Genomic DNA, 11443 nt, shown 5'->3' on the forward strand with positions numbered 1-11443 from the left:
CAAAATTTGTTTAACTATTAGGTATGTATTATAGTTAAAATCCATTTAACTTTATGAGTGTTTTATTAGGTGTGTATTATAGCTAAAATCCATTTAACTTTAGGTGTGTATTATAACTAAAATCAATTTAACTTTATGTGTGTGAGTGCCCATTAGATATAATTATGTCTAGTTGAATAATTGAAATTGTGTGGTTTATATTGCATCTTGTGGACTATAAATAGCTCATTTGATTGCATTTGTAAGGGTGATTATTATTCTTGAATCAAAACTTAGTTGTTTTCTTAGAATTATCTCTTTGAGAATTGTTTTTGTTCTCTCTTATTTTTTCTATCGTTTTCTCTTGTGATCTTACTTTTTTTCTTTCTTCTCTTGAATTCTTATGTCATTTATTGTTACTTTATTATCCATCGCCTAAATGGCCGGTTAATTTCTGTCTTTAAATTTCTGTAATTTTAATTCCTGTCATTTTATTATCCACCGCCTACATGGCCGGTTAATATCTGCTATTTTAATTCTTGTCATTTAAATTATGTTATTTAAATTATGCCATTTAAATTCCTGTCAATTAACTTTTAAATGAAGATGAGTAGTTAAATCCAATCTTGGGTTAAGGCAAGGATAGTGTCCAACGCCAATGATTCCTAAAGAAAGCCGAGCTTTAAATGAGTGACATTAATTTAAATTTCAGTATGGGTGTGTAGTAATTATTGAGAAATCACTAGGTTTGGATTGTAGCGTAAGTCTAAGTTAGAGCTTTCATGCCATGTATGGGTGTTACTAGAACTAGAAACGCTATCATACCCAAACCCAAATGATTAATTTAGTTGTTTTGTGTATTAATTGTAATTGGATTTATGGTAGTTGCTTAAATTAGAATCCCGCATATCATGTATGGGGATTGTTTAAACTAAAACTATCATAATCTCTAATTGCATTTAATAACAAACCCTCATATCTGAAATTAAATTAATGTTGCTAATTTTTTCTGCTAAAATTTGAAAATCAACGGGTTGGTACTAAAATTGTCTTAACTGAAGTGCTATTCAATTTCATATTTTCACCTTTAACGTTTATTTCAACTTCTGCTTTACTTTATTTCCTAGTATTTGTTATCTAAAAAAACTATAATTTTTTTTTTTGTTACCAATTCATCCAAATGTGTGTGCGTGTGTGTGACATTCTTTTTCTTTTGCCATAAATAAATCTCTCAGTAGACGACCTGAACTCATTCAGAAAATATAAATTTAAATTTGAACTACAACTGTACTCGTACACTAACGAGTATAAACCTCTCACCTAAATAAAAAAAATAAAAGTTTTATTGTGTTTTTATTGTAGGGTGAAAGTGTAGCTAGTAGTTTTTTGCACTTGTCATGCTGTTTGGTTGAGGAGGCTACTAAAAATTCTGAAATTTGAGCAAGACAAAGCTACTGATATTTTTGTTGATAACAAATCAGCTATTGCTTTGGAAAAGAATCCAATTTTTCATGACAGAAGCAAGCATATAGACACCAAATACCATTTCATCAGTGCATTGGGAAAAAGGAGATTCAGCTCAAGCATGTAACATCTAAAGACCAAGTTGCTGACATATTTACTAAAGCTCTAAAGTTTGAAGATTTCTGCAGGTTGAGAGCTGTTCTTGGAGTTGTTAAAGGTTAAATTGCAAGTTTAAGAGGGGGTGTTGAGAAAATAAACTTGTATTAGCTATATTTAATAATCAGTATTTAGTAGTCTATATTAGTATGTGTAATTTACTATTTATTATGTGGTGAATATCCAAGAGTCACTTTTGTAGTCCTATAAATATTATTTAGAATGAAATTGCAATCGTCAGAGAGTTCTGGAAATTTACAGAACTTTCTCCTCTGTTTCTTCTCTCCAATAATTCCAACCCATCTTCATCCCAATGGATGGGCCCAACTGGTGGTTTTCTCAATCTTATGCCACTAGAGGGTAGTGATGCACATTGCAGAACTTTCTAGTTATTTTTGTTGGGTGTGGAGAATTGACTAATGCATGAGTTTTTTTTTTACTCTTTAACACTTGTCGAGAGTTGGCAGGCTTTTTACTAACCTTCCCAATAAGGTCGATGACTTTGAAGCTGGGTGGTTTATGGTGAAACCCTTAGTAGGTTGTAATGCCTCTTTCCAGTGGTGCTAGGATGAAGAGAGAAAGATTCATGTAGTTTTGCTTCCTCCTCTTAAGGATGTTCACTTTCTTTTCCATGAGGCCACTGAGCTGCTAGTCCCACGAGATCTTCCCAATCTTTATGATTTGTTGACTCGTGGGAGTATTTCCACCACTAGATAGGGACTACTTGTCTTTTCCAGAGAGGTCGATTAGTTAGAACATTAATGGGGTGAGCTCGAAAATAAGGTCTCAACTTTTGGTTGCCATAATTAGTGCCAACACTATTCTTTCAGTAATAAGGATATCAGGTTTCTGCCTTTTGTAGTACTTTGCTAATTAACATAATACTTAGGTTGATCAACATGGCCATCGTCTTTTCTAAGCAATACTGTGTTAACTATTATGTCATTCACTCCCAAGTATAGGAATAATGTGGCTCTCTAGTTTTTGGCTTAGTTAATAGTATATGACTTCCTTTAAATACTAGAAAGTTCTATAACGATTAATAGTATTTGATTTTGTTCCTTGAAGTAGTGCTGCGACTACCATGCCTACTTGCAAGTATTGGATTTCTATGATTGCATTTGTGAATCGGTCCACGTATTGCCTAAAATTTTCCTTTTTTCCTTTTCAAATGCTAAGAAAATATACGGCATCTTTCTTTCGCTGACTACTAAATACAAAGACTTATGAACTCCCTTCCCAATTACTCAACAGATGAAATGGAGCCTTTGACCAAATTATTGAACCAAGTTTAAGCAAGATTTGTCAGAATTAAAGAGAAAGCCCAACACATAATAACATCCTCCCATCCTTGCAATAACATTATTGACTCATAGTTCTAATATGGTTATGAGGATCCCCTTTGCTTGAGTATGCAGCGAGTTGAGGCATCTTGAATTTGGAAGGGAGGGACTTTTCCATGATCTTAGGAGTGAGGGGGATCTTTCTCTTATGCTAGCATTAGCTTTTTTTGCTCCAATATTTTCTCGATTATATTCTTCATATCAACTACCTCTTGTGCATTGAAAGTAGTCTGGTTTTTGGTCTCCAATTATTTTCTAGGCTAAGTTTTTGGAAGGACATCAATTCTCCCACATTTGTGCTTTTCACAACTTCATAGTGTTTGTCCCTTCATGGCTATACATTCCTAGCTTCGCTTGTGTTAGCCCTTGCTTGTTGAACTAGGTCCCTCTCTTGATATTGCATTGGGTTTGGTAAGGTTTCTTTGACACCCCTCTCTCGGTAGACCTATGGGAGGTGTGGATTTTTTAGTTGGGTGCCTCGATGACCTTCTCTTAGAGTCTCCCGCTAGGGCTCATATGCTGGGTCATTCTTCCCATTTTTTGCATAATTCCACGGAGTTGATAATAATGAGGTGTGAGGCATAATATTCTGCAAGAAAATTGTCATTTCTTGTTATGTTGCTTTTGGAGGGCTTCACACTAACTTAGAGGGATAGTTTTTGAAGCAATCCTAAAGGCCCCCGAGAACCCTTATCGGAGGGTCTCTTGTTGTCTTAAAAGGTCTGAAAGATTGTTAATGCTGCGCCCTTTGCTTTGCCTATTACTCATTGCTTGTGATATTGTGTGCACCATTTTGAAAGTTAGTATGTTTGGCTTTTTGATTGATGACGCCAATTACTATCACTCATACACAACAATAAATTTGTTTGTTAGAGAATTCATTTTCAAGCTCCAAGAATTCTACAAAATTGAGAATGATCATAGGTGTGTGCAAACATTTAGATGTTTAAGTCAGATTCTTAGTTGAAATCGCAACTCTTGAATAGGTAGAAGTATCTTACCCGAGAGAATGTTCTCCTTTATTTATAGCTTAAGGAATAGGAGGTGATAAGAATTCTTGATTTATCGGGATTGACATGAATCCTATTAATCTTAGTCTGTTACACAATTTTTAAAAAAATCTTTAAGACATATTTGTATGTCTCTATCATGAGAACGTCCTACGAGAGGCTCTTTGGGAGACTTTTCGGGCTCTCCCAAAGCTTCTTGCTTCTCCCTCACGGGAGTTTGCTGAGAGAGTCTCCCAGAGACTTTTTTGCTGAGAAGATTTCTTGGGCCCTTCAATGCAGCTTTCTCATTTCTTTGTATCTTTCATGGTTAATTCTTAAGTTCCGGGCTTAACTTTTGTGAGCTTCGCTTAAGCCTTTATGCACATCAAAAGTTAAAAGATTAAAAAATACTTTTCCAAAACTAAAGGGGTACTAAATAATTAAGAATGCCCAAAAATTTGAGCCAACTAACTCTGAACAAGTTTGGTTGAGTTCTGACTTCTGAAATCAGAAGGATCATTCCAAGCATCTATCCATCGACTTGCTTATGAAATGTTAAAAGGCAAATTAATTATAGTTTTAGTGGGTTGCAGAAAATATTTGCTCTTTAGATTGTTTGGTTTTCTCTTGATAAGTGGTGAAATTTTATAAATATAACCTTGTTAATTACATAAATAAATATTAGACTTGTTGTCAAATGTTTGGATAAATTTATATCAATACACCTATAAATGTTCTAAAGATATAACCTTTCGTTTTTGTATTAAATAGTTCATTTTTCTTTTCTGTTTTGACTGTATATTGATTAAATTCATTAAGTACACAAATAAAGAAATAAATAATTTTGATCCTTTATTTATGACATAAATAAAGATGACAACGAGTTGCCATATGTCTTAAGTCTATATCTTTTAAATATGATTTTTTTAAATTTATTTTAATTTTAAATGAGTAATTAAAATTTATTTTAATAAATGTTCGAATAACTTTTTATTGTTATAACTTAAAAAAAATATATTTTTTTATATTTTAAATGAATAAGTGAGATCAATTAATTGACTCATTCACATCTTGAAATTACTGTTCTTGCGTGGTCTCTCGACACTAATATTCTTCATTTCGATAAAAAAAATAAACCATAAATAAAGAGTTTGGCTCAATCCATTCACACCTTTTCATAAGGGTAATACCAAACTTGAATGGATTTTGATTGGCATGGTAAGAGTGTGTACAAGTGCTACGTGGGGTTTTGGGTTTAACTTGGACCCAAACCCAATTTAATAATTTTTATTTTATTTTATGTATTTTGATTTAAATTAATCAAAAGTAAAGATTTACAATTCAACTAAAACTATAAAAAAACTCGGTTGGTTTCTCCTACAAGTCATCTTATAAAATTATCTTTAGTTATCAAGTTATGTTGAAGTAAAAAAAAAAAAAAAGATTACCTATAATTTAATCTTACTAAATGACTATATTATACATAATTAAATGAAAAAAATTTAATATAAAGTTCTAATGAGGGTAGAGATAGAGGGTCTCTCATGACATGCAAGGAAGTGTGTTAAATAATAAAATGAAAGGGATAATTTTGAAAAATAAGCATAACTAACTTATGAGATTTATATGTAGAGAAAACTCTATAAATATGTTACTTATATGAGATTTATACGTAAGAGAAACTCTATAAATATTCTACTTATTCTGATAATTTTTTAAGGAAATCGAGTCTTACATTTTCTTCTTAAAATTTTTTAGTGCACATACTTCACATTTATCTTATTGACTTAGGCATCGAGGGATGGTTCTCGAGAGTTTTCAAGTAATTCACTTTGCATTGTGTTTGCAGGTTGATTTAAGTGAATTTATCTCGATCATCTAGAAAAATTAAGATTGGACTAGCTAAAATTTAAATTTAAGTAATTTTATTAACGTGAATTCTCGTACTACATTAATTGACACTTATCGTAGAGTCAAAGCCATGACTAACAAATTAAGAAAATAATATATTATAAAAAATAAATGGTTAAACTTTGATTAGATTATTAATTAATATATTATAAAATATTAAGAGAAGAATTTATAATTAACACAAAATAAATAGACATAATCTATTTTAATCACTTTTCTAAAAAAAAATATTTTCGACCACTCAAACAAACTAATTACATTATAGCCACTCAAACAAATGGACACAATATGAATTATAATAAATGTGTGACTGGGTAGGATTGGTGTGGGTTAAAACTTTTTATTAGTCCCAAGTAAACTCAAACTAAAACTTTTTGAAAAAGTCCAGACCAACTGAACCCAACATTTATAAAACACAGTATAATGTTATTAATAATATTATTATAATATAAAATGATAATATTATACTGTTATTATTATTAATAAAATTAGTACTGTGTAACAATATTTATCATGTTAGAGTATTATACTTTTAATGATATTAATTTATGTTATTATATTAAAATTATGACAAGACTGGATTAATAATGTAACATTCCGTTCGAGCGATAGGAAGGACCGGAACAACTTACCTTGATGGGCCTACACGAACTTCCCAGGGAGGTCACCCATCCCTGGATTACCCCAGGTCAAGCATGCTTAACTTGGGAGTTCTTTGCCAACATTCAGCCCAAAAGGTATCCAGCTGGTGTTGTTTCCTTCCTTACACTATCCTCGATATATATTAACTTCTCTGGGCTCTTGGGGTATTACATTCTCCCCCCTTTGAGCACATGACGTCCTCGTCATGCGACCTTACAACCGATCCTAGATCTCCCCCCGATGCATGGCCAATGTGGGATTCGCCTAAGGTGCCTACACGCACCCCCTATCGGGGACTCAGCGTCCTTGCTGAGGTTTGCCCCACCATTGCGCTCAGAGGCTCGGGGGTCGGCTCTGATACCACTATGTGACACCCGTAACTTACTTACATGCTTAATGATAATAATATTCATATAAAAATATTCGGAGCTTAAAACCAAAATCATACTTCCTTTAAATCAAATAAAATTCCAAGACATGCTTTATGGCATACATATAAGAAAAGATCATAGTTTAACCCTAGAAACACTGTTTTCAAAAGGATGACTAAACTTAAATTCTTGAAAATCCTTTTTAAACAAGCCACCACGCTCCACGTCCATGTCCTGGTCTCCTCATTCATGCTCACCTGGGAGAGGGGGAAACATAAGGGGGGTGAGATTACGCAAATCTCAGTAAGTACAAGAGAACCATCATATGTATTTAAACAAGTCATGACATAACATAACATAACATATCGTATGGAGACACGAGAGGTTCCACCAACTTGCAGGGGTAAGAACCCTCGTGCGTAGCGCTACCGAGCTCCGGTCCCGAAACTTGCGTGAACATAACATAACATGAGGAACCACATAACATAGTTCATAGTCATGCTTAAACATCATAAATAGTTCATAATGTACTTACCTTAACTTGGTTTGATGAGATTTGAATGCTGAAGGCTTCACCTTTACAAAAAGCTCGAAGCACTCCCGTCTAGCATGAATTTATCCCAACTTAGAATGAGGAAACTCTTGGCCATGAGCCCTATTTATAGGCTTGGAAACTTGGTTACCAAGTAAGTCACAATCATTTCAAATCTTTTCTAAATCTTTCAAGATATTCCAATCATTTCAAATCTTCTAAAATATTCTCTAATCATTCCAAATCTTCTAAGATATTCTGCAATCATTCTTATCAAATCTTATCCAAATAAGATCTTATCAAATCTTATCCAAATCATATCAAATCTTATCCTTAAAGTTATCATGAGGCTTAATCTTTATCTCTAAAGTCATCATGAATACTTATCTTATCTCTAATATCATCATGAGGCTTCATCCTTATCTCTAATATCATCATGAGACTTCATCCTTATCTCTAAAATCATTTATAAGGCTTTTCTTGAATCTCCCAAATGCCCTTAGGAAAAATATTTCAAGAATTACACTTTGGCCCAAACTTTTCAGGTAATTGCACTTAGACCCTTTTCAACTTGGTCCCTAGGCCAATTTTTAATTGCATTTTAGTCCCCGAAGAAAGGACTAATTACGCTAATACCCCTGGTTTTTAGGTAAATTACACTTTTACCCGAACATCAATATTTACGATTTTGCCACTGGCTCAAAAACTGAACCTTTGTCTCAAGGCTTCTATAATCCCTTGAAAGGACATATTTCCTCAAGTATTAGAAGCTAAAATAAAATCCCAAGTATTACATTATATTTCAGTTTAAAAATCTTGGGCGTTACAAATAATATCTTAAAATTAATTATCAATGCAACACTCATGACATCATTAACGTAAATATCCGGAGAACAAAATGATCTAATACTGTTACATTTGTTTTGTAATATAAATAGACTAAGGTTAAATTCACCAATTACACCCAATAGTGCAGAAATAATTTCTATTATTATTATTATTACTAACTACATCCGCATCAGCTCCACCAATATCACAAGGTGCTAATATAATCTCTACTTGTTGGCAAAATCAAATTAATTGGATCAAACATACTGAGCAATTACTCTGTATGCCTTTGCTTTGTTTCGGCGACACACAGAGCTGCTCAATCCTTGTCATCTTCTTCTTCCTTGATGCTACTATCTTGGAGATTACCAGCCATTGCCTGTGCTTTGGCAGCTTGCTCAACCCAGTTAATCCTCGCAACAAATACCAGCAACAGAACCAAGCAAGCAACCATCCCCGCCAAGTATCCAACCAGGAGTCCACTCATCCCCAGCCCCGTTCTGAACGCCAAGCTCACCCCCAACGGCAAGGCCACCAAGTAGAACCCCCCCACGTTGCCGTACATCGCCAGCCACGGCGCCGCCGTTCCCCGCACGATTCCGCCGCAGACTATCACCGGAAAGTTCACCACCTCCACCACCGCCATCACCACCATCGTCTTCTTCACGCCTCTAATAACGCCTCTTTCATGGCTGAACAGAGGCCCCCAAATTCCCCTAGCCGCCGCCGTTGTCAAGCCCCCGGCGCAGCCCGCGACGAAACTCAGCGCCAATGACACGCTTGCCGAGCGGCGAGCAGGGTCGGGTTGGTTCGCCCCGAGCTCGTTTGAGACTCGGATGGACGCGCAAGTGGACAGCGAAAGCATTACGGAGTAGAGCAAGAAGTCGAAGTTGAGGACGATGGCGAGAACGCCGACGGCCTGTCTGGCGTCGGGAAGACGGCCGGTGAGCAGAACAAGGATCTCGATGCACCACCACTCGAGGCAGGTGGTCAGGCAGCACGGCCCGCCTAGCTTCAGCAGCCTGATCCAGTCGCCGTAATCTTGCTCCCACCAACCCGCATCGTTCCATCTTGTAGCAACAAAATAGTCAACTTAAAATATTCTCTAAGTTTCTATCTATGAATCCGAAAGACTGCGGTATTTGGGCTGACTCTATTAGTCTGTTCAGAGAGAGCGACAGGAACAAAATGATATTTGATGGGGTTAACGGGAGCAAAATTACTTATTTTATATCTGTTTGTCTTTTAAGGTAACTCAGTTAGTTAATTGAGTTGGCTCAGATTATTTTTCTTCAATTTATCTGTCAACTAACTACTAAATTATTTATATAAAGATAAAATTATAATTTTTCTCTTATTATCTGAATTAATCAACTAATTGGATTTGCTCAGAAATCATTTTCCTCAATCCAATTGTCAACTCATTTAGAGCCCATTTATAAGAGTTGGTTAAAATAAGAAAAAATGGTTTAATTCAAATCTAAGATGAACAAAATAGCAAGGTAGCACACCTTCCACCTTTTCTGTTCTCTGTTATCACCACATAGAGCGCCAGTGCAATCACCACCATCAGATCGGTTATCCAGATCGCCATTGAAATACCTTCAATTCCCCTAGCTTTGGAAAGCAGTATATTAATAGGAACATGAAGAGCCACAGCGAGAGCGGAGCTTAACATATTCGGCACAGTGATGCTCTGCGAGCTCAAATAGGCTTTCAGAGGACACAGAAATGATGTCAGAACCAAATCGGGGAGCAGAAAGAAGACGAATTTCTTGGCCACGAAGGAAATTTCCTGGCGTTGGCCGGAAAGGAGAAGGATTTTGTCGACGTTGAGCCACAAGAGACAAATGGGAAGAGTGGTTAGGAGCAGCAGGAGAACAGTCATGAGGAGGGTCCTGTGGAGGAGCTTCAAGTTTCGAGCGCCGTGAGCCTGGCCGCAGATGGGCTCCATGGCGCTGCACAGCCCGTTCAAGACGGAGAAGCCGGTGACATTGGCGAAGGTCAAGCCCATGGCGCCGCCTGCCAGCGGCAGCTCCCCGAGCCGGCCGAGAAACGCGGTGGTGATCGCCGTCTTGGCGAACCACGTTAAATTCATTGCCACAAGAGGAGCCGCTACTCGTCTCTGGGCTTTGAGTTCCGAGAGGGCGGCGCCGGTGAAGCTGGATGTCGGTGGGGGGGCTTTCCCCGGTGGGTTTTCTTCCGGCGGTGGTGACGGCATTATGGTATTATTGTTGAAGTGCAGTGGATTTCAGTGTGAAAGATATGATGAGGGTGACGATGATGAGCACTAGCAAGAAGCTAGCTAAAGCAATTTGGATACGGGTGCAGCACTAGAGTATTAATAATTTATAAAGAAGAGAGAAGATGGATTTTTGCGGGCATGGGTCTCGTGAAGGGAAGGGGTTTTCTTTTCTATTCGGCGTACGAACAAAAGAAAGTGGCTGTTTGTTGTAACGGCCATTAAAAGGGGGAAGACAGTACGGTTATTTGTCGATTGATATTACATTACATTACATGGAATTCCAAATATTGAATTCTCTAACCACGTCAACTACTATTTATTGCAGCTTTCCTTCTCACCCATTCTTGTGGGATGGATAATGTTATTTGTACCCAAGTACCTTTACAATGAATTTACATAATGATAATTTTGTAATGAATCGAGAACTTATTGTAATAAATTTGTGATATTATCTTTTCGCTCCTTTCCCCATTAGCATTGCCTCTCGCAGCCTTCATCTCTCTGTTGCCTTGCACTCATCGCTCAACACCCGTCGCTGCCTCGCCTTTCGCTTGCCCGATTGTCGTCTCGCCTCTCACCTCTCGCTTGGTCGACCGTCGCCTCGCCTCTCGTCTGACCGACCACCTGCTACATCCTCGCTCCCCTTTCCCGTTCAGCATTGCCTCTCACAACCTTCATCTCTTTGTTGCCTAGTCCTCTCCATTGCCTCACACTTGTCTCTCAATGCCCGTCGCTTCCTTGCCTGGCCGACTATCGACGCCTTTCCTCTCGCCTAGTTGACCATTGCCTTGTCTCTTGCCTTTTGTTTGGCCGACCGTCGCCTCACCTCTCACCTCTTGAGACAGCAACGGGCGTCGGTTGGAGACGAGGGCAAGGCAGGCTGCGGCGGACGGTGTTGAAGAATGGGAGATGAGAGAGAAAGAGGAAATAAGGAGGGAGAGAGAGAGGATATAAATGGGTAAAATGGTCATTAAGATAAGAGA

The 11443-nt window shown here is 37.0% G+C and overlaps 1 protein-coding gene across 1 annotated transcript; it reads right to left on the reverse strand.

The window, feature by feature from the left end:
- Window positions 1–8479: 8479 nt before the first annotated feature.
- Window positions 8480–10455, reverse strand: LOC127787163 (protein DETOXIFICATION 56-like). Its single transcript, XM_052315067.1, has 2 exons — window positions 9727–10455; window positions 8480–9285 (listed from the first exon to the last, which is right to left on the reverse strand). The coding sequence occupies exons 1-2, from the start codon at window positions 10434–10436 to the stop codon at window positions 8535–8537; spliced, it is 1461 nt and encodes a 486-aa protein (XP_052171027.1). The 5' UTR covers window positions 10437–10455; the 3' UTR covers window positions 8480–8534.
- Window positions 10456–11443: the final 988 nt, after the last annotated feature.

Source organism: Diospyros lotus, chromosome 12, assembly GCF_014633365.1.
Source record: "Diospyros lotus cultivar Yz01 chromosome 12, ASM1463336v1, whole genome shotgun sequence".
Classification (NCBI taxonomy): Eukaryota; Viridiplantae; Streptophyta; class Magnoliopsida; order Ericales; family Ebenaceae; genus Diospyros; species Diospyros lotus.